Raw genomic sequence first — 25,060 nt, 5'->3', positions numbered from 1 at the left:
CTTTTAAAAGTATTCGGCCGTTACTTCAATACTGGAGATGTGCATTTCCTATTAAGCGACATTGATCTTATCTGATACATAAACAAATAATTTGCAACTAAGTCCACAACCGATAAACGATCGAAAGGTTAAGGCCAACATTAACGACAGGCTTTAAACATCTATAATACGTGATACGAGACGTGTTAAAACATTTCGAGATAATAAGAAATCCCCGATAAGACCGAAAACTGTATTTGACCACGAAATTTGTTTTTGTATGCATTTATCTTTTATAGCGGTGCATTTTTGGAGTGATTTAAAGACGGCTTCTGGCCACGATCATTGCATGGTCAAAATGTCAACATTTTACATGATTAATAATTTAAAGACGGCTTCTGGCCACGATCATTGCATGGTCAAAATGTTCAACATTTTACATGATTAATAATTTAAAGACGGCTTCTGGCCACGATCATTGCATGGTCAAAATGTCAACATTTTACATGATTAATAATTTAAAGACGGCTTCTGGCCACGATCATTGCATGGTCAAAATGTTCAACATTTTACATCATTAATAATTTAAAGACGGCTTCTGGCCACGATCATTACATGGTCAAAATGTTCAACATTTTACATGATTAATAATTTAAAGACGGCTTCTGGCCACGATCATTGCATGGTCAAAACGTTCAACATTTTACATGATTACATATTATAATGGTATATTTGACTGAGATGCAACCATCCTCTGTAAGTCCGTAAACTGTAATCAAATGATAACATTAAAACAATATAACTGATTAAGGCCTGACTACACTATTCGAATGTGAATTTCCACGAAACGACCATCTGGCCGTGTCTTTAAAATCATGTGGGCCTTGACCCAGTCGCGCCATATTCGATATACAACAATAAGTTATTAAAAACATTTCAATCTCGAAACTGTGTCTTATTCTACAATCAGTAAGACTCACCTCAACGGGAGCGCTTTTTCTTTTTCGCCGATAAACGTAGTTGAGGGTAGTTTGAATACCCTGTCCATGTCGGCTTCATCTAGAATTTACAAGTGAGCAATAAGAGTGGATACATTCGTAGGATGTGTCTTAGAACTTGTAAGTTCAGATGGTGAGGGAATTAGAATAATTAGAACGCATTCTAGATAAGTATATCATTGCTAAAAAAGAGATAAGGTGGACGAGCATAAAATATATCATGGCCCAATTGGTATTAAGCGAATAACGCACCAAAAGACAAAAGTCTCAACAAATAAAAGAAAATATCCTATGCTATTTCATAGAACAGAAGCGAATTAATTATCATGACTAAAAATTCCCTCACCATCTCTCAAATAATCTCTAAAAGTATAAACCAAAATGCATGATATTGAAAAAAAGCGTATAGTTCATAAGGAAGCACATGAAAAGCATATTGAAATGATATCATATCCCTTTACTAGTTCGGTTGAAGGAAAATAGAACAACCAATACATGTGCTCATAACGATTCAGCCTATTTTTGATAAAGATACAACCCAAATAGACATTTGAACATCTCTGACATACTACCCCTGCAACCTTATGTAATACCATACGAAGCCCTTGAAATCATCACAAAATTAACAACATTAAATAAAATATAATCGATTTTCAACACCATAGCTTCGATATTAAAACTTAATCGATTTCAAAGCGCGATCGAGCCCGTGATGAAAAAAACACTCTGACGTAATTCGATGTTCCAATGTTATCCTCGTCGAGATGACCCCTGGCTCTGATCCAATGCTGACAGAATGTAGGTGTGCTATTCATATACAGACGTTACCATACTGCGTTTCATAAGTCAATGTCGGAATAAAACGATTTTATTTTCGATTGTTTCGATAGACAAGACAATTTGTTTTTTTTTCTTCTAAAACCATGCAATTGGTGTTTGTGTCGAAACACACACGTGTACATGCAAAATTCGTGCAATGTCAAACCAACAGTATATTAATCGATTAAAGCCCTGCGTTCAAAGAACAACAAATGCACATCTCAAAATCTAATAACGTTTTTACCAAAATAAGGCTCATACATTGGAAAAGATAAATTAGGTAATAACCAGAAAAGTAGGGGAAACTATTATTTGAGGGCTTTGATAGATTAAAATGAGCGTGCTAGCGAAACCGCGTGCACTACCAGCATCAAATGAGATAGATCTTCTGTAGTTATGGCTCGCAGTGTTATTAACATTCAAACAATCGCTGGTTTAGTTATTAAATCGGATTCAGAATGGCATTTTATTTTTGTTGTTGTCGAACGCAACATAAATGCTAAACGCTAATTTTGAAAAGTCATTCTATAATTACACCCAGTATCGCACAGTCAGAAAAGATAACATTTATCGCTTTTACTCAAACACTATGGAGTCCATTATGTAACTTTGATTCTGAATAGCGGTACAATACAATTTACTTTTCCTTTCGGCATTAACTCCAAGTATTCGGAAACACAAAGTTTCGTCAAAACCAGATTTAACAGGAAAGAAAAATTCAGAATCGAGCAGAGCGCTAGTCACGTTGCAACTCGTTCGTAAATTCTAGAACAACATGTTTACCAACATGTGTTTCAATTTGAACCTTCAAAACATTTCTTCGTACTCTTAAATTAATTCTTGAAAATTACATGATAGACTCGATAAATAAGCATTGATTAAAAACACTTTTCCGGTCTAATTTCGCGTTTATATCGTTCTCAAAGTCGTTGCGACATTGAGAATCGCGAGCAATACAAACGAATAGATAAAGTGTTTTAAATCATGCCTAAAACCTCGCGGAACGAAAACGCCCAGAGAATATCATAATAACTATACTGTCCCGCCATAACCACATCAATTCATGAGGTACATCGAGCGTCCACAGTCCGCAATACTACCGCCTCCTTACCAAATCTGTAGCTGTTGTGTATCACTTCAGTGGGACTTTTACCGCCCAAATCGTAGTTCGCAATCTCCAACGGATCGAGTTTCGCTACATGATGTCCCCGGATCTGTTTTTTTAGTTTATTCATTTTAATATAATTTGATGTTACTACAGGACTATTCGATTAATCGTAACTTTAATTTTCACAAAACATAACGGGACCAAGTGAACAAGAGATTACGCGGTAATTGTTATTAACAAAAGGCTACTCGTACACATGTTGCTTAGTAACGTATTGAGGACGAAGCGAGGCGTTGTTACGAACACTTCGTGACAAAGTGTGAGTTTACGATCAAAAAGTACTAGGCCTTTCTGTGCGTATATTAAATACCAAAAAATTTAGGATGTGAGTTACACAATACACAAAAGCGATTAAGAAAAACCATGAAGCATCACACTCATATAACCATTATCTCGATCGCTGTGCAAAAAAAAAAACATATTTTTCCTCGAACGTTAATTTACATATAACTCGAAAAACACGTTTACCTATTAAATTGTCTCCTTTACTTGCAACCTTACACATATAAAACTATTTACCTTACAGTGTATTTTCAATCGACTCTTGCCTAAATCGTTCCAATGGCGAAACTTACCATCAGTAACATTTTGTACACATCACAATTTCTAGTAAAGGAATATGATTTTTGTTTAATTAAATGCTCTACAACCTATGTAGTATGTTACAATTAAAATTGTTAATATTACAGATACATAAAATTTTCTATATACATATGTACCTACGTTAATGATATTAAAAAAATGGAGGTTAAGGACCGCATATTTTAAACAGCTAGTCTCAATTATTAGAAATTTCAATATCAAAGTAACACTTATTTGGTAAATTTAAATTTGATATACTTTAAAAGAACAACGTTGAAATTAAAATAAAATAAAAAGGCAAAAAAGTATACGAAACATTTGACTGTAGGTACTATAAACTAAAACAAATACTACCCAAGCACCTCGTTTAAACAGAAAATATAACATTTTAAATCTACCAATTTGTTTTCTACCAAGCACCAAAAAATATAAGCATTACTAATATATTATATAGTAAATAAAATCGGCATATGCATCTCCGTTCACAGCCAATAGATAGAATTAGTGCTTTTCGGAATACCCTGTGAAGCCGAAGCTAAGAACCCTATTCCAGCCGACGATTTAGAAGAAAATATCGCATATTGATCGTTCAACGTAAACGTAAACTGGATTGAATCGAATCGAGTTTTCAAAAATACAATAACCACACAAAAGTCATTGGATAAAACTAATCCCCACTGCAGCAATAACGTCACGATAAAAAAGCAATAACTTTTGCATTAATGACGATTAATCCGATTAATGTAATACCGGCGGTATCACGTTTACTGGTAGCCAGTTGACATTCAGCTAATCGTCAATTGCGAGTGTACGAGATCTTGAACGGTCCATACCAAATCTCACGTGTTGTCTAATGACAGCTTCGTTAGCGAAGGCTCGCATGCCGCCGTGCCAATCAGCGCTCGACACCGGATCCCCGGTCGATATTCCCAACGGGTCAAGTTGCGCCACAAGATGACCCCTCGACTACATCGAAAAACTACTACATTATGAATTCGTTTCAAACAATTTCGTCCATCCATCTTGAGAGAATTATTTCAGTCATATCTAAGCATACATTTAGTAAAAGTTTTAATTAATTAAACCAGACACTTATGTTAAATTAACATTCGAAGGATTGCAGAAACGTAGTTTTAGATAGATTAAAATAGGTAGGTACTACTGAAAATAAAGAGAAAATACAACTATAACTCCAATATTCGTGGCGTGTTTAAAGCTAGTATATTAAACGTACAACATAGAAAACATAATAAAAATAAATTATTTAAATACATTCTTGAGACTAGCAATTTTTGTAATCGGTCTACTTAGTAATATGTTCCTTGTTTTAATAAAAATTGTCATGAGCTCATCACCAAGTCTCAGATAATAATGTGATTAATGTTTTTGTTAATACGATAATTATTTGGTACGCATCTCGCTAAAATGAAAACTTGCAAAAAAAATTAATCCATTCTCAGCCAACGTTATCCCACACATGACCTCCAAGCTTCGTGTCTTTGTCGAATAATTGTTATTTGACGAATTCCAACATAAAAAAGAAAATTTCAGTTCATTTCAAATTATTCCAACGCTGCAGAGCTCCAACAAAGTGCACTATTAAGGCAATACCGTTATATTTATTACGCATGTGTGATATAACATGGCCATTATTGAAAACAACCAGTGATACGCAATGAATGTATAATGCGATTAATTAAATACACGGTTAATATTATACGCATATGATTTAATCCGTGACCGGGTACATGTTCACGTGTATGTATCCCTTGCGTACCGAAATTGAAATATTTCCTCATGATGAGCTCGGAACTTGGTGCACGCATGCCCAGTTCCGGAAGCGTGGCCGTCGTGATGCCGAGCGGGTCCACATCGGCCGCCAGGTGACCGCGAGCCTGTCACGCACCCGCCACCAAGTCATCTTATATAATTTATCGTACGACCTAGCGACTTCAGTATGATCGCCCAACATTCTATCACAGGGATGGCGAACCTTTTTATTGTTGCCTCGGTATTATTTTTTCCATCAAATCATAAATATCGGCGGCGTTGTTCCAACGAACAATTTTAAATTGTTGGCATACTACTTTTATAGAACACAAACGCAACATTAACAAAAGTTTCACAGGCCTCTCAAAGTTGAAAATATTGTTGAAATACCCTCATTTCGACGCATTAAAAAATTCGACCGGTTCGCTATCCCCGTTCCACCCGACAACGGCAAAATAAAACTTTCAGTAATTAACGCTCAACTTTTTTACTTTTTTTATGCGAAACAACATCGCTAGATCGTTTAAAATGACTGGGATAAACGTTGTAGCCGCATTGAGGCTTTGTGTGTCCAGATTCGCTGTGCACGTTCAATCGAATTACTATTATTATTACATTTTTCACTGACAAGTTATCCGCTTATGTAAATTTCGAAATTCGTTCTAATTCAAAGCGTTATCTAAAACAATATTATGATTTACAAGGCCCAAATAAACTTACTCAATATAAATGCAAATTGACATCACGTTATTGTAATTAACGAAACAGATGGATAAAACAACAATCTTAATTTTCCTGTGAAGCGAAAAAGCTAATCTTTTACAACACTTATTACTGATGATATACTTTTAACATTTAAAACAAACATATAGCAACACAACAGCTGCGGTGTGCGTGTGGATACGTGTTTGCGTATAAAGTGCAAACAATAAATTAACGTAGAATAAATGTGTATGTAAGATAAAACATATTTCACCTGGTAACTCCTGATGATAGCCTGCACGGCGAGGTGATCGTCGATTATCTTCTCGTTTATAGGGGAACCTAGGACATTAATAAAACCTACTTAGACACGTCACCTTCCAGAGAACATGGGTAGATTATTCCAAAAAATGATCTACGACTTTGAATAGGAATGACGATGTTGCGTAGCTTTTATTAAAAACCGTTTAAAGGTATACAAATTCTGAATACCGTCACAACTTTTTTTGGTGACTTACTCACTTGACCGCTTCCAGGAAATGGATGAGAATCTCAATTCGGTTGTATTTTTGGTTATTACGCCAGATGTCTATCAATTATAAACTGGTTTGAATCATTATTATTTTAAAGAACATTTAATGTAAATAGGTTCAGTAGTTTGCTGCGTTCCACTATTGAAGTTGGTTTCCAATTTTTTTTACTATAAATTGTATTAAAATGCATCAAAAAGAATATAACGAAAGCAAGCAATTGTATCGTCAAGAAATCTGAATGGATTGATCGGAATAACAGAACAGCGGTTGACCAGCTGAGCACGAATGTGTTATCCAATAACACACAAGTAAAAACCATTTTTTTTATTGCTTAGGTGTGTGGACGAGCTCACAGCCCACCTGATATTAAGTGGTTACTGGAGTCCGTATACATCTACGGCGTAAATGAGCCACTCACCTTGAGACATAAGTTCTAAAAGGTCTTAAGTATAGTTACATATTTATTTACACATATATTTAACCAATATTTCGTTTACCTGCTGAAATCGAAGGCATTCCGCCGCTAGATGGCACGAGCGATGTGAGCGGGACCTCATTCTTGTTGTATGGCGCGAGATTGGGCGGCGGCGTGTATGCGGCGCCTGGCTGAGCTCCGTTTGTCGCATTGCGGAAAAATGCATCCCAAGACTGCAATGCGTGGATTCAATTAACGATCGATATTACGATACAAATGTGTTTAATTTTTTTATTGCTTTGACCGGTCAAATAGCCAAGTTTATCTATAATAACTATTATAATTTGTCTTTTATTGTTTGTGGATTAATAATTTTAAAACTATCGCTTTAACGATAGACCCAGAGTAAAATTCTTGTTCACTGCTATTAATTTTAATGTTTGTTTCTCGATTACTCTTAATTTTATTTTCATAATTATAGCATAATATAATAAGTGGTACTACATACTAGCGAATCTAATACTACTTTCGTATCTACAATTTGAATATTCATATAACGACCAATTTAAATCCATACCAATTAATTGCCCTTTTGCTTTGTTGAATCAGATACCAGAGAGCAAATATTTTTAAACCGTACGATCTTAATATCTGCTGTTCTCTTAACCTCGCTTGTTACAGAATATTAAAGTAATCAATGTTGTTCTACATCTCATCAGATCTTTTAAATATTTTGTTGACATACCGGTGTGCAAACACGTAATAGAGTTAGCATAGCTGACGCCGAATGCTAGTGACGTCAGTACTAGATAATTACATAGTCACCTATATAATTAAAACGAAAAATCTTTGTAGCAACACATGAAAACTTAAACAAAAGACAACGTCCTCGAAGTATATTGTACGCGGTAGATAATGTACTAACAATGACTTTACAGAGCGTGGTTTTAAAGACAATATTTGCGTGATTTGTTCTTTTATTTTTTATATTGATAGACAGAGAAGAGTTATATAATCAGTGGCATGATACATCACATAAAAGGTGTAATAAAGTTTGAAATATATACTCTTTTTCTTTTTCTCAGAAAACTGCATATTATCATTCCCATTTAACAACAACATATTTGACAATATTTTTTCTATTTTGAAATCGAGTCTTCCAAATTCAAAATTCATAAATTCATAATTTGCAAACGAATTCAAATTATGATATTGCAGTTTGAAACTGGCACTGAATTTTGTTTCACGACAGTTTGACTCTGATCTATCGATGCATTATTTTCACAGCACAACTGGATTGTGAGAACCATAATATAATAATAATAAGCTCCTTGTAACAATCGATCCTATATCGATCGTCAGCCTATACCTAATGTCACAATCACCGTCCACCTTATGTAAAGTCAATTTATCAAAAACATTCGTAAGACTATTTTCCAACTTACAAGCCCAAATGTTTACTTAACGGCAACAATCGAAAAGGGCTTACGGATTGTGTGGAATGCAGTGATCCCGCATGTGTTCATTCTGTGTGACGGTTTTGTGACGGGAATTTAAACCGACAAATTATCACCCACGATTAGGCTGTGTGGCCGCGACTGTGGGGTGATATCTTGAAGAGTTTAATACGCTAAGTAACCACTCTGTCGATTTTGCAACGTTTCGTGACAGGCAATGAGGTGAGGGTGGCACTGGCTTACCCTAATTCGGCCCCATCACCTGTCGAGACACAGAAAGAACGTTCGTTTTGTTTATATTAAAAAGGTGGGTAAGATAATGCTACTTCAAAATCGTGTCAAGGTGAACTGGTTATATAATAAATATATAAAAAAAAAACAATGGAATAAATCATGAATAAAACCGTCCATTTATAAATGTACTTTCATCGTAGACTGCGATCAACAATAAAATATCTTACATAATACTTAATAAAATCGCTGTTGTATCACGCAATCGCATGACTGCCAGACGTATTTTGTATTCGTTTAAGATGTCTGATCGCTTACACCGTTATTAAGAGAACTTTTGAAGTCGTCGTGGCCTAAGGGATAAGACGTCCGGTGCATTCGTGTCGAGCGATGCACCGGTGTTCGAATCCCAGGCGGGTACAAATTTTTCTAAAGAAATACGTACTCAACAAATGTTCACGATTGACTTCCACGGTGAAGGAATAACATCGTGTAATAAAAGTGAAACCCGCAAAATTATAATTTGCGTAATTACTGGTGGTAGAACCTCTTGTGAGTCCGCACGGGTAGGTACCACCGCCCTGTCTATTTCTGCCGTGAAGCAGTAATGCGTTTCGGTTTGAAGGGTGGGGCAGCCGTTGTAACTATACTGAGATCTTAGAACTTATATCTCAAGGTGGGTGGCGCATTTACGTTGTAGATCTCCATGGGCTCAAGTAACCACTTAACACCAGGTGGGCTGTGAGCTCGTCCAACAATATAAGCAATTAAAAAAAATATTAAAAAAAAATCTTGCACAACAAAGACTTGTTGGACATTTAAAAATAACATTTCAACCGAGGATTAAAGTACAAATCGATTACCTTAATGTCTGCGAATTAGTAAGCGATTGTAAATTACTAGACCACGAAATTCGTATTCAAAACGTGATACTCATGATGACAACGTAGAAGTTCGAAGGATTTTTTATTTTTATTTTTACGTCACAACACATACTGCTTTAGCAACGGAATCACATGACTACTCGATACGTATATTCAAAGTACAACTACTGGTATTTCTCGTTACAACTAATTGTATTCGCGATAAGGAAATTGAAACAAACACTTAAAAAATGTATTGGTATGCATTCACTGTGATTACTTGAATTCACGGTGTCATCGGTTGGTCATAGCACCCATAATTATTAACAATTGCATACAAGTACATGCTCATGGTTTGATTAAAGTATTTGTCCAATAAGATGTCCTGGCCGAATGCATTAATCCAATACACTACAAAAGTTATTAACCTTAATTGAAATCTAACAGCGCAGACGAGTAGCATTTTTGTTTTATTGAATTAAAATTCCTTTGATACGTCAAGACATCGATACAAGTGTTTGTCGACCACAAGCGTTATCCTACAAACTATTTCAATACCTTTTTCATTGTGTTCGAGTCTTCGATCAATAATAGTACTAGATTAAGGATCAGGAACAAAAATAAGACGCTCCAGTGGCCACGTTTGCAGACACGAAAACATCTTCATTTCTCACTTCGATCAATAATACTACTAGATTCGCGATTAGCGCTTCAAAAACGGCCCGAAAAATAAGACCACAAATAAATTTGTGGTCTTATTTCAAATTAGTATGGTCCAATCATAGCCAACACTAAGACGTCAAAACGCTGCAATGCGCGTTCAAAAATTGAGTAAAAAACCACCGTAACACCAAGGTTTTGGAAGGAATATCTTTTTTTGGTAAATTTATATTATTAAGTGTTTTTCATAAAATAATAAACACAATTATATTGTAAATAAAACAGAATTTACGAATATTGTAATTGTTTGGCCAATGTTTGCAACAAGGCACCAACTATTGTAACAAACATCACCTATTCTTGGACAGGGAATGCATAGAGTAGTTTTGTTATTTTATAATGTTATTTTTGTTTGTAGATTTCCTAGTAGCCCCTTGTCGCTGTGCACAATGGATATATATTGTCGCGAAAGAAAGAGAAGAAATATAGAACCCTTATAAAAATTCTAGAATTGTTCAATGGTGGTGGCAAATCAATGCAAAAAAGTATTAAAAAAACTTTATATGTATGTGTAAATATTTCAAGCGTATATGCTGAAAAGGATTTGTTTTCTGGGGGAAACGAACACAGCCATAAAATAAGCCTAAATTGAACTGATTATAGAAAAATTCATTGATATAAGATTACATTATATTTGTAAAAAAGAAACCGCTCATATAAAAATGACTTCTAAAAGACAGCTTTATAACAAACTGAATCTGTTTAAAGGTAATTAAACCTACATTATTGTTTTAATTACTTCTGTATAAAGAATACGTGGAAAACATGTTTCGTGTTTCCTTTCATATTTTTTTTACTTTATTCAATTTTATTTTTTATCACCTATTTGTTGTAATAGCGGCAATGTAAAATATAATCTACTACTTTTTTCAATCGGTCAAAAATAGTTGCGACCATACAAAACAAACTTAAAACAAATATGTATATTCTGCAACTCTATGTCTTTCAATACTTACTGTGTTCTGAGCATTGAAATGTAATACCAAGTACTACATCTAGTTCCACAATACAATAAGCACGAAATTTTAAACAAATATTTTTAACCTTATAAATTAGGCTTTAAGTATCATTTTAGAATAAATATTTTTGTACTGATGACTTTTTATGTTCAAGTGACATTTTAAATTTATTCCATAATATTCTTTTTCTGACGAAAGGACCTAAATACATATATTTTGCAATGGTAATTAAACTTTATGTTTAAGTATTAAGGTTTATAATAAACTGAAGTCGTTAACATTATTAAACTTTTTTCTAAGAAATGAAGATGTTTTCGTGTCTGCAAACGTGGCCACTGGAGCGTCTTATTTTTGTTCCTGATCCTTAATCTAGTACTATTATTGATCGAAGATTTCTCAGAAAAAAGTTTAATAATGTTAACGACTTCAGTTTATTATAAACCTTAAAACTTAAACATAAAGTTTAATTACCATTGCAAAATATATGTATTTAGGTCCTTTCGTCAGAAAAAGAATATTATGGAATAAATTTAAAATGTCACTTGAACATAAAAAGTCATCAGTACAAAAATATTTATTCTAAAATGATACTTAAAGCCTAATTTATAAGGTTAAAAATATTTGTTTAAAATTTCGTGCTTATTGTATTGTGGAACTAGATGTAGTTCTTGGTATTACATTTCAATGCTCAGAACACAGTAAGTATTGAAAGACATAGAGTTGCAGAATATACATATTTGTTTTAGGTTTGTTTTGTATGGTCGCAACTATTTTTGACCGATTGAAAAAAGTAGTAGATAATATTTTACATTGCCGCTATTACAACAAATAGGTGATAAAAAATAAAATTGAATAAAGTAAAAAAAATATGAAAGGAAACACGAAACATGTTTTCCACGTATCCTTTATACAGAAGTAATTAAAACAATAATGTAGGTTTAATTACCTTTAAACAGATTCAGTTTGTTATAAAGCTGTCTTTTAGAAGTCATTTTTATATGAGCGGTTTCTTTTTTACAAATATAATGTAATCTTATATCAATGATTTTTTCTATAATCAGTTTAATTTAGGCTTATTTTATGGCTGTGTTCGTTTCCCCCAGAAAACAAATCCTTTTCAGCATATACGCTTAAAATATTTACACATACATATAAAGTTTTTTTAATACTTTTTTGCATTGATTTGCCACCACCATTGAACAATTCTAGAATTTTTATAAGGGTTCTATATTTCTTCTCTTTCTTTCGCGACAATATATATCCATTGTGCACAACGACAAGGGGCTACTAGGAAATCTACAAACAAAAATAACATTATAAAATAACAAAACCACTCTATGCATTCCCTGTCCAAGAATAGGTGATGTTTGTTACAATAGTTGGTGCCTTGTTGCAAACATTGGCCAAACAATTACAATATTCGTAAATTCTGTTTTATTTACAATATAATTGTGTTTATTATTTTATGAAAAACACTTAATACAAATTTACCAAAAAAAGATATTCCTTCCAAAACCTTGGTGTTACGGTGGTTTTTTACTCAGTTTTTGAACGCGCATTGCAGCGTTTTGACGTCTTAGTGTTGGCTATGATTGGACCATACTAATTTGAAATAAGACCACAAATTTATTTGTGGTCTTATTTTTCGGGCCGTTTTTGAAGCGCTAATCGCGAATCTAGTAGTATTATTGATCGAAGGTTCGAGTGGTTATTATTAGCAAGATAATTATCTCATTGCTTTAGTTTTCTATTTACCAAAACTGATAAATTACAAAGCAATAACTTGTTCATTATTAGTAATGGTTGTTCATTTTATTAGTTATGGTTGTTTTTATAAGATTATTTAGTTATATTATATACATTGTGTCATATACCTATACTAGTTCTGTGCATTTTTACCGCAATTATAGTATTATTTTCGGTTTGAAGGGTGAGGTACCACATATAATTAAAATGTAGCAAATGACAGCGTTCATGCAAGTTCTCATGGACTCCACACTAGCAATTGTTTAAATTCAGAGTGAGTTGATCTGTCTGTTTACGATGGTAAAAAAGTGTAGAATTTTTAACATAATCCATGCAACCGCTGTGGAGTAGTTGAACAGATGTGTCGTTCTACATATCTATTTAATTTTTTTTTTTTTTTTTCCTACCTATGCTGATATCCTTGAGAGGCTATTTCAGCTTCGCCCTAACGTTTGTAGGTGAGCTCGCGGGGCTCAACCGGAGTGTTGCTAACACTGACCCTAGCAAGAGGAGTGCTTCGCAGAATCTACCACCGGATCGGAAACGCGACCCACTGAGAAGATCCGGCGAGAAACTCAGTGGGCTGTGTCTATGGGTTAGTTCGCTCGTCGAGCCCTTCGTCGCAAGCGACGGGTTCGACGAGGACGGTGACCGGTGCTTGTGGTGCCTAAAAGCACCGTTAATGGATCTGGAGGATCCGTAATGACGTGCTTTGGGCGACGTCGACGGTTTACCATTCGGTCTACTGGGTCGGGTATGTAATTTCCAGCGGCTACGATGAGAGGGTTCTAATGTCGTGCCGCCTTCTCAAAATGGCGCAGCGATGCCGACTGTAGATACTTACTACTAGCGACCCGCCCTCGCTTCGCTTCGGAAACATTAAAACATATGAAACCAAAAAAAAAAAAAAGTAGCCTATGTTCATCAGGGACAATGTCGGCTTCTAATGGAAAAAGAATTTTTCAAATCGGTCCAGTAGTTTCGGAGCCTATTCGAAACAAACAAACAAACAAATCTTTCCTCTTTATAATATTAGTATAGATTATGTAAGATATTTTATTGTTGATCGCAGTCTACGATGAAAGTACATTTATAAATGGACGGTTTTATTCATGATTTATTCCATTGTTTTTTTTATATATTTATTATATAACCAGCTCAACAAATCATTGGATAGAGTCGTCCTAGAATAAACGCGGCGCGGTCGCGTACCGTTTTTATATGGGGACGGAATGTCATCCCTCTGTCGAGGGTGACGCCTAGATATTTGACCTTCGAGACCCACGGTATGGGCTGGCCAAAGAGAGTGATGGGACTAACGGCGGAGGTGTTTGCGCGCCTACTACGGAGTGGGATGCTCGAAGTGATGTTCGGAGGGCGACCCCTTTTGAAGAGCACCGCTGTGCTTTTCGTGGGGTTGATGTCTATTCGCCACTTCCGGAACCACTGTCCCATGGTGGCTACTGCGATCTGGAGTCGCCGATGAAGCAGCGACATCTTCCTACACGAGTAGTAGATAGCCGTGTCATCGGCGAAGAGCGCTAGATGGGTCTCCGGAGACCGGGGTATATCATTGATATACAAACTAAATAATAACGGGGAGAGCGCGGAGCCTTGCGGGACTCCGGCAGTCAGTTGACGGGGACGAGAACGAGTTCCCTCTACTCGATATCGAAACGAGCAGTTCGACAAGAAGTCTCGTATGATGAGCACGAGTCTGTCTGGCACTCCCATGTTGTACAGTTTGTAAATTAAACCGTTGTGCCAGACTTTGTCACTATTTAATAGATAACGAAGCAAAATCTTTTAACTTTTATAAATTTTATGGTCCCTAACGTTTAGGTTCGAATAGGTAAGGTAGGTTCGAAAAGATGACGCATAACAGTGATCTAAGGTTTTGATATTGAAGTTAAAATACTGCACTGAAATATCGTTATTTCAGTGCAAATGGTATTTTAACCTCAAACATTAATTAAATGAATAAGATTCGAACCAATGTGGTTAGTGCGAGTATTTTACGATCTCGATAGCGTAAAAGTTAACTCAAATTTGTACGCAGTTAGAGCAGCGCCCCTAGCGGTAACGTAGGAAAACTTTCCAACTCCATACAAAATTGAATTAACTTTTACGTTATCGAAAACGTTAAAAAACTCACGCTAAGCAGACAGGTCTCTTTGTGGCAGAAGAAATCACAATGTACAAAAGTTGAATCGATTCAAAGTACTTACCGCGTGTACGGAGTTTGGGTCTGCGAGCCATGCATTGTACATAGTCTCGACGTAAGCTGAACTGGAGCCATTGAGGAAGGGTTCCGCCGCGGTGGAGCTCTTCAGCCTATTGGCATTTACTGAAACCGCGGCAGTCTGCAACAATGAAGGGCAGCGTTTACATAAAGGATAAGACGCCTGGCGTTAATCAAGCAAATTGTACTTCTAAGGAAATACGTATGTATTAATTACATGATCATGTATGATTTCCACGCTGAAGGAATAACATAGTGTTATAAAAATCATACTAGCACAATTAAAAAAATTGCGTCATTTTTAGTAATAAGGAGTATAGTAGTACGCCGACTCTTGTAGGTAGGTACACCTATTTCTGCCGCGAAGCACCCATGCGTTCCGATTTGTAGACTTGAACGGGCATTATATATTTTTATTAATTTTGATACGTAGCGACATTCACGTTCAGTGTGCTTAGTGCGAGTTTTTTAACGTTCTCGATAGCGTAAAAGTTAACTCAAATTTGTATGGAGTAGGAACGTTTGTCGCTAGAGGCGCTGTTTCAACTGCATACAAATTTGAGTTAACTTTTAAGTTATCGAGAACATTAAAAAACTCGCACTAAGCAGACATCCTTTAGAATAAGTGGGCCATGAGCTCATTGCCCCATCAAAGCAATATATAAAAACTTACTTAACATAACATATTACTTGCCAATATGACTGTCTTACTGCGAACACAACCGATTTTAATACAAATGTCGGGTTCTTACAAATTATCTAACCTAGCACGAAAATGTAATCCGTTACTAATTTAATAATTACACGACGCCGCGACGTGGACAAGTGGACAGGTGTAATAATTGAAACTATAATACTTTTATGGTTTAAATTCGCATTATTTGTTCTTTTTTTTATAAGTCGGGTTTTTGTATAACATATTAGATAGTTTTCGTGGTCGTTAAGGTTATTATTCGTAATGTATGTGATTTTTATTAAACAAAATCACAAACAATCTACGATTATTTGATGATAACAAAGATATTGGTATAATTTCATTAAAAAAATTATCAGCCCAAACTAAGATGAGAGTTTAGCTCTCTATATTCGCGAAACATCAACTTACGCCTTCTATGCTGCCGTCAGAATTAGTGGAGATTGGACCCACAAATTCTGGTTTTGTCGGGATCTCCTTGTGAGCGCGAACAAGATTCATTTGGTTTGGGCGAGCTTCCTTATGTCGTGTGGGCGTATATAACGTTCATCTTTTTATCCAATTGAAACAATGCAGTTTCAACTTGTTAGCCAAAACGGAACGCGTAAACAGAGCATTTCATTTCCAAAAACTATTTTCCCTGTATATTATTAAATCCCAATTTTGGATGTGTAGGTATACGACAAAGGGAAGATCTTCCACCGAGCGGGTGATATTTGCTCGGCAGACCGACGATCCGAATGTTTTTGTTCGGAACTTATATATATATATGCAAGCTTATCTTCAAAATGTCGTAAGAGATTCAAGTATCTGTCAAATATCTTGTGATCTGTGATGGCTACCGCCACAGATATTTTACAAATACCACAATATTATTGTAAAGGCGTTGTTAATGCACCGATAAAAAACATTTGCTACAACATCACGATGCGTAAATGTTTTCATATTTACAAGAGTAGAAATACAGCAGCAAGCTGTGAAATAAAAGCAAAGAAATAATGTGCCCAATAAACACGAGTGTTTGATAAAGAAAAACGGAGCACGGTTTATCTTTTAGTACGGGGGCTCGTCCTGTCTCGTCACGGCGTTGATAGCGAGGTCGTATGGCGCAATTAGTAACTGATTTCTACGTAATTATACGATATCTACGTACGCACTACGCACTACGCGTACTAATTGATCGATCGGAACATTGAATCCGTATCTCTAAGCTCACAGAAATGAGGTTCCAGTCGAAAAAAGGATACATTTGTCTTTTGAAGTGAAACTTCTTTAGGCGCGTAAAATTTTATTCGCGACAGAAACGTTACGGCTAGAGAGAAAATATTCAATTTAGGAAGGGCGAGAGTGAGAAAATAGACAGAGCATCTTGTGAACCACTGGACCCTAGAGAGAAGGAGAAAGCGAGCTCGGTTGTTTCTCTTTACACAGCGATTACATGAGAAATTTGATTTAAGAATGAAAAATGAAGAAAACCGCAATATTACACACCACAAAAGAAGTTTCTCTTCTTTCACGTGCACAAAGTTCCACGCGCACCTTTTTTTGACTAAGAGAAAACTACCGCACTTCTGTTCGAGCCCTAACAATAGTAACGTAAAGTTTCCTAAAAACTTGTCGGCGACTAGTGGGTCATTTTCTCAAGTAGTTAGCGCCCCTGATTGCTGGTACGAGGGACATGGGTTCAATTCCCATATCGAGCAATCATTCGTGTCATAAACAGATTTGTTTGCTCTTTGTTTGGGTGTTTAATATCTAGTTAAGAAACTTCAACCGTACGACATCAATCACGATATTATTTCTATAGGCGCCAGTAAACGCTCGTCGCAAGCTTCGTTTGCTCATCTACACCCTATAACATGCAAAGTGTAGCGTATACAACTCATACCCGATCCTGTGGACCGAATGGTAAAGAGTCGACGTCGCGCTAAGCACGCCATTACGGATCCTCCCGATCCACTGACGGTGCTTTTAGGTACCTCAAGCACCGGTCACCGTCCTCGCCGAACCCGTCGCTTGCGACGAAGAGCTCGACGAGTAAATTAACCCACAGACACAGCCCACTGAGTTTCTCGCCGGATCTTCTCAGTGGGTCGCGTCCGATCCGGTGGTAGATTCTGCGAAGCACTGCTCTTGTTAGGGCCAGTGTTAGCAACACTCCCGGTTTGAGACCTGTGAGCTCACCTACTAGTTAAGGTTACGCTGAAATAGTCTCGCAAGACCATCAGCTTAGGTAGGAAAAAAAAAAGTATCAACTTCTAGTGCTAGGTTCGATTATAAACGCGTACGAGTATCTTTTCGTTCAGAGTTACGCATAAGTATCGAGTAATGAAATCACAGAAGTGCTCTCAGATAAGAGCCAGTTAGTGATGCTAACTTGTGGAATGTTTGCGTTTCAATCCGTTTCGATCAAATAACTAGTGATTAGTAAAAAAAAAGGAATCACGGTTTGAAACTACAAGGCCTGCCCTTGAAAAATACAGACAGATTACAACAATATCAAACAGAGCATATCAATGCTATCAATCAGATACTTACATATTATATTGAATGGTGGTATTAAGATAACAGTTAAAATATTATTATCTTACACAATACAGGGACGAAAACAAAACATTCAGGAAATTATGTAAGATGATCCGAATCTCCGTTATATTACTGCACCGATCACTTTTGTTTTGATAAATATGGGAAAGCCAAATTATCAAAGTTCATCCTTCTACGACGAAACTTGGTGACGCTTCGCTGTGAATATCACCAATTATGTTTATATTTTCCCGCGGTTTTACCCAAAAAAGGTGCTATACAAATCCTGTTCAAACCAATTGTGTTCTCACAATTAACAACAATCACAAAAAAATTGCCAAATCATTGGAGATGTGCGCAAGTAATACTCCGTCATACATGTAATAATTTATTATATTTATTTGAATGTATAGATAGATAATATGGCGGAATTTGCTGTTTACTAATTTTTATCTGATAGCCTTATACACCCACAATAAAGACGAATAGAACATTAAAATGAAATACACATATTTACATACACTTGAAAACCTGGAGCAGTCTGATACGAATAATGTTCAAATAGATTTTCTTTAGTCTACCGTAAAACTGTAGGTTCTAACGAAACATTACCGGCCTTCCACGAAAATATAAAATGAATAAATAAAAATCTAACACCATTTAAAATCAATAAAACCTTCACACATAATAATAATTAATGATGTTATATTTATAATGTAAATAAGACATTTAAATTGTTTGTATCCGTCTGAGACTTCATAAAAGGTCTATTAGAAAATGTGGAAAATAACAATATTAGTCAGACTTTATCTCTACTGTTTTATAAACATATTATACTACCGGGAGACAACGGCGTGATAAAACATACATATATGTATACGTATACACAACGAACAGACAACATACATGTGTATTATTGTGTATTAGAATAAAGATACATAATTATCACTTTGTTTATTTAAAACCACGGGTCTCAAATTTTTTTTTCTTAACCGTGATATGAGCATATCGACGCTTGAAAGGCAAACGTGACTAAGCGACAATAACTGATTTGTACAGGGTGGCCCATAAGTCCTTTGATATGAAAAAATTTTTATTAAAATAAAACTAATTACATTATGAATTAAATTTTTATTTACATAAAAAGCTTAAAAAACGGGAATTATTTTTTGAAAATAACATCTCCTAAATGCAATCCGTTGCGATCACGGCACTCTTGCAAACGGCGTCTAAAATTGTCGATGACTGCGCGGCACGTCACTGCTGAAATGCTTGTCATTTCTCTGCGGATGTTTTCTTTTAGGGCCTCAATTGACCGCGGGTTTGTGTCGTATACTTTAGCCTTAAGGTAGCCCCACAAAAAAAAATCCATCGGGGTCAGATCTGGACTACGTGGAGGCCAGGAAATGTCTCCTCTCTTAGACTCTTCAAGTAGTCGTGGCCTAACGGATAAGACGTCCGGTGCATTCGTGTTGAAGCGATGCACCGGTGTTCGAATCCCGCAGGCGGGTACCAATTTATCTAACGAAATACGTACTCAACAAATGTTCACGATTGACTTCCACGGTGAAGGAATAACATCGTGTAATAAAAATGAAACCCGCAAAATTATAATTTGCGTAAATACTGGTGGTAGGACCTCTTGTGAGTCCGCACGGGTAGGTACCACCGCCCCGCCTATTTCTGCCGTGAAGCAGTAATGCGTTTCGGTTTGAAGGGTGGGGCAGCCGTTGTGACTATACTGAGACCTTAGAACTATATCTCAAGGTGTGTGGCGCATTTACGTTGTAGATGTTTATGGGCTCCAGTAACCACTTAACATCAGGTGGGCTGTGAGGTCGTCCACACAGCTAAGCAATAAAAAAAAAAAAAAAAAAAAAAAAGATAACTTTGCCAGGAAAAAGTTGACGGATAACGGGCATAGCAGTGTTAGAGGTGTGAGAAGTGGCCCCATCCTGTTGAAACCACGTCCTGGCATTAAAGCCTGAAAAGTTTTGCAATTCTGGTATGAAAAACTCTTCGATCATAGCCACATATCGCTCCGACGTAACAGTAATGCGCGCCCTCTGCCATCCTCAAAGAAGTAAGGCCCTAGGATACCATGGGCTGACATAGCGGCCCAAACAGTCACTTTCGGACTATGTAAGGGCTTCTGATGCTTAAGTTTTGGATTGATGGGGCTCCAATAGCGGCAATTTTGTTTACTAACATGCCCGTTAAGATGGAAATGAGCCTCGTCAGAGAACATTATGTTATTGAAGGAAGTAAACCGATTCAACATTTCATTCGCATAATTTTGTCTTTGAATACCGTCAGTTTCCTTTAATTCTTGAACCAACTGAATTTTGTAAGGGTGCATATGTAAATCTTTCTTCAAAATCCGTTGTAACGATGTCCTGGATACGTTTAATGCTCTGGCGCGCTTACGAGTTGACTGTGTCGGATTTTCGCGAATAGACTGTGTCACTGTGTCTATGTTTTGTTCCGTACGTGACGTCCTTGGGCGACCCAACCGCGGTTTATCTAACGTCGAACCGGTCTCCTCGAACTTAGCAACCCAGTTCTTAATCGTTTGAAGAGTTGGAGTGTCGTCAAAGTTGTGTAAACCTTTGTGTTCTCGAAATTTACGCCGCGCAACGGTTGCCGAATTGTCGTTTTTATAAAACTCGCGCACACAAAACGCACGGTCCGCTCCGGTAAAACGCTCCATCGCGACTAAATTCCCAGAAACCGAAGTTACTCCCCCTGCTTCCCCTGCACCGCTCACGCGCGCCCTGTTCGTTTTATTCAAATTTTACTTTTCAAAGGACTTATGGGCCACCCTGTATATAAATGATAGGCAATAACCATATTCGATGCGCAAAAAAAAAATATTTTTAGGTCTATTAAAATCATTTCAATCCTACAGCTACTAGCTAGATTCTACTACAGCTAGATTCGTTAAAATAAATTTTGTTTTCAGGTATTTTAACTTTATATTAGTCTACTGTAAAGTTCACGCACTGTCGCTTAGTCGCTTTTGCCTTTCAAGCGTCGATATTATTATTTAGGGATTTTATGACCTGGTAACTAAGACCCTTAGGTCAAATCTTATTTTGCTTAGGACGCTCCCATTGTACATATCGGTTACAAGTATACCCCAGCCTCTTCAATTACTACTCTATTCTTTACATTTCCCAATCATCCGTCTGTGGTAGTTGTCGTAACTTTCCTAACGCAAATTATCTCTCTTGTCACTTTGAGTAGGTACCTACTTTTAATAATAATCAAACCTATTGTAAACCCGCACAGATTAGTATTGCTGTCCCACATTTGCTGAAATCATCACACACGCACACAGAAATCGCACACAGAAATCATGCGTTTTGGTTTTTAGAGTCGGATATTAAGCCAATAATTCTACAAGGTTTCGACATGATTTATCTAGGTGTATGGCGAAATTTAGGTTAGCACTAGTTAGTGCAGCTTTGAAATCGAATTAAAATCGTGTGCCCAACTTCACCGGTATACAATAAATGAACAATTTTCAAAACGTCACATTCCTCACATATTCTGCTGAAATGAATGTCACGATTAGGAACAATCTTGAAACGGCGATGACGTATCGAATGACTCACGTGATTTTAGTATGCATAGAGTTCAGCACTCACTAGTAAATACCGGTTGCGATGTAACATCCGAATATATGTGTCATTAATACAAGACAAAAACAACCTAAAAAAATTATAGTCTTATTACATAACCTCGTAAAAAAATATTCTAGTGTTATGGGATCGGAAAGACACAATAAACTAGAACAAGTACATCCAAGGACCCAATACCAATAGTGTGGAGATCTAACACTGAACTAATCAATAGTCAAATGAGTTACTCAATTGTCTGGACCAAGTGAGTTCCTCAAAAACGACTTCATGACGTTGAAATCACAATTATTGGACAATCAATCAAATCAGTAAATTATTGTGGTTTCTTTTCTTTTATGGCTCTAGTTGGAAACACAATCTCACAGCCCAAATGGTATTACAACAATTACCAGAGTGTATAAACATCACAATGTTTAGGCTGATATCTCACATGACATGTAAGACAATGGAAATACACAGGGTGTTAATACCATTATAACCCATAGGGAGGTGGAGGGCATTGGCCTTCTTCCTATCTCGAGGCGCCGGAATCCGACATAACCCGGTCCGTTACCCCCCTCGACTGGATAAATGAATTCCGCAACAATAAAAAAGGGTCTTGAGTCTTAATACCAACGCATGTGCAGTTCAATATTATTATATTTAGAGTCTGATTTTATGCGTTAATTCCATGACAAAATATGACTTATGATCCACAAAACTATAATAATGGTTACGAAATCAGAGACAATAAATTTAACAAGGTTAACTACACAGGTCAAAGTTCCCTTGGACCTGCTGCTTACACACTGGAACTATTATTAAGGTATTTGTTATTCAAATCGTTTTACACATTTAAATCTGTAATTATAAGAACTCAACATTACATAACTTTTTTTAAACATTCTTAGTATTTTTTTTTTATTGCTTAAATGGATGGACGAGCTCACAGCCCACCTGGTGTTAAGTGGTTTCTGGAGCCCATAGACATGTTTTTTGCTTAGGTGGGTGGATGATCTCACAGCCCACCTAGTGTTAAATGGTTACTAGAGCCCATAGACATCTATAGCTTAAATGCGCCACCCACCTTGAGATATAAGTTCTAATGTCTCAAGTATAGTTACAACGGCTGCCCCACCCTTCAAACTGAAACGCATTACTGCTTCACGGCGGAAATAGGCGGAGTGGTGGTACCTAACCATGCGGTGTACAAGAGGTCCTACCACCAGTAATTACGCAAATTATAATATGCAGGTTTGATTTTTATTACACGATGTTATTCCTTCACTGTGAAAGTCAATCGTGGACATTCATTGAGTATGTATTTCATTAGAAAAATTGTTACCCGCCTGGGATTCGAACACCAGTGCATCGCTTGTTTTTTCGCATTTTACTAACTTATATTCAGTAAGATAGTTTAAATTAAGACATTTCTGTATTGTTGGATTAATAACATACACATCACAAAACTGTATCTTTAAATGACAAGTCAAATGTTATTATTTCTTTATAAAAGTAATCATTATTACTTAGAAATCTCTAGTCTATCTGTTATGCATAAAGAAATATAATAATACAACCATTAAATTTACAAACATTAAATTACATTCAATATACCTGTGGTTTGTTTAGTAGCCATGATGCAAATCTCTCACTTTGACCAGATTTAGAGATGTTAAACACTATCCTTGCTCGATGCATGATTGTTGTTTGTTGTGACCCCCTGGTGTGTCAGACCTGTGAACAATAAAATTGTTATTTTTTCTTTGCATCTTTTTCAGAATAGCTATTAAATATATTCTTCATAAAATATATATTCTTATATGTTAGTAGTACTTTACTTGTCATGACTTTTGATTTGAATAAGCTCAATAAGAGATTCTAGATTTAACAATGAACTTAAATACTTTTAGGGTACACAGTATTAAAGCAATTCTTTTCTTTGATATTTATTTACAGAACTTACGAGCACAAAACTTTTAATTTTTCATTCCCTTCATACAACAGCCATTTGTGTATTTAAATGCTAATTTAATTGTTAAATTTAATTTTACCTGCTTACTAAAAATAGTAAATGTTGTCAATTATGATAAATCTTTACACACAACAAAGAGACAATGTAAAACTAGAAATATAATATTTAAAACATTAAATAATATTGTACTCATTCAAGCGAAAAACTTAAGTGAGAATCAAAATAACATGTAACATAATACTGTAATGAAATTTTGGAAGAATTCATTCAACACAAAACTTTCAATAAATTTAATATTTTTTGCCTATAAAATCGATATCATTCAAAGTTATGAGGTATTCAGCTACAAGTTATATACACAAGAACTAAAGTCCTTTATAAAATGGAAAATGTATCCATAAAAATTACTACAAAAGAAATTAAAATCATTTACTTAACTTTAATAAATTAAAAAAACAAAAACCTATAGTCGGATTTTTTATTAGACGAAGTAAACTGACGTTTACTGGGTTGTCAGTTTTTCATGAAATAAAAATAGTGTTGTGACAAAGTGAACGATTGAAAAAACTCCTGAATTAATGAAATTGCCTCGATTGTCTAGTGAATAGTTAGTGTGCCGAACTGCCGATATCGGGCACGGGGTTCGAATTTTAGCCGTGCTTTGTACATACCAACGAGTTTTCGACGAAACATTATGTTCCTATTGTATCTACCTGTACTGAATACCGAGTGTTTTAAACATTAAGAAAAACGTTGCGAGGAAGCTTGTAAGACTGTCCTATTTCCAATGCATCATATAGTTGAAACTATAGATGTATAAAATATAACAATTATAGGTACATAGGTAATGAAAATAAAAAAAATGATTGTAGTTACATACTACTAGTAACATATTATTATATTGGATCACTTTAATACAATTTTATTGTAAAATATAAATAATATTCTTTTATAGTTTGAAATTAATGATTAACTCTTCACACTCATTGTTCATATATGTGATTGAACGAGAACTGAACGCATCACTATTACTTTAAATATAGCAACATTATTTCACA

At 35.8% G+C, this 25,060-nt stretch overlaps 1 protein-coding gene across 12 annotated transcripts in view; it reads right to left on the bottom strand.

Annotated features, from left to right (window-relative positions):
- The window catches only part of Nc73EF (oxoglutarate dehydrogenase Nc73EF), a 49,280-nt gene that overhangs the window by 22,933 nt on the left and 1,287 nt on the right, over nt 1–25,060 (bottom strand). For 4 of the 12 annotated variants that reach the window (XM_089737150.1, XM_089737143.1, XM_089737151.1 and 1 more), the window contains exons 2-7: nt 23,645–23,764; nt 15,171–15,305; nt 7,049–7,199; nt 6,293–6,360; nt 4,380–4,512; nt 960–1,038 (exon numbers count right to left, since the gene is read on the bottom strand). In XM_089737150.1, the coding sequence (XP_089593276.1) occupies nt 960–1,038; nt 4,380–4,512; nt 6,293–6,360; nt 7,049–7,199; nt 15,171–15,305; nt 23,645–23,728 (650 nt within the window). In that variant the 5' untranslated portion in view covers nt 23,729–23,764. Of the gene's footprint in view, nt 1–959; nt 1,039–2,907; nt 3,011–4,379; nt 4,513–5,323; nt 5,442–6,292; nt 6,361–7,048; nt 7,200–15,170; nt 15,306–23,644; nt 23,765–25,060 lie in introns of all 12 variants that reach the window. The other 8 variants (XM_089737145.1, XM_089737152.1, XM_089737147.1 and 5 more) reach the window with 2 other exon arrangements.

This window comes from Bombyx mandarina, chromosome 22 (assembly GCF_030267445.1).
Source record: "Bombyx mandarina strain Sakado chromosome 22, ASM3026744v2".
Classification (NCBI taxonomy): domain Eukaryota; kingdom Metazoa; phylum Arthropoda; class Insecta; order Lepidoptera; family Bombycidae; genus Bombyx; species Bombyx mandarina.
The sequence above is the reverse complement of the archived record's forward strand: the minus strand, read 5'-3'. Positions and strand labels throughout refer to the sequence as shown.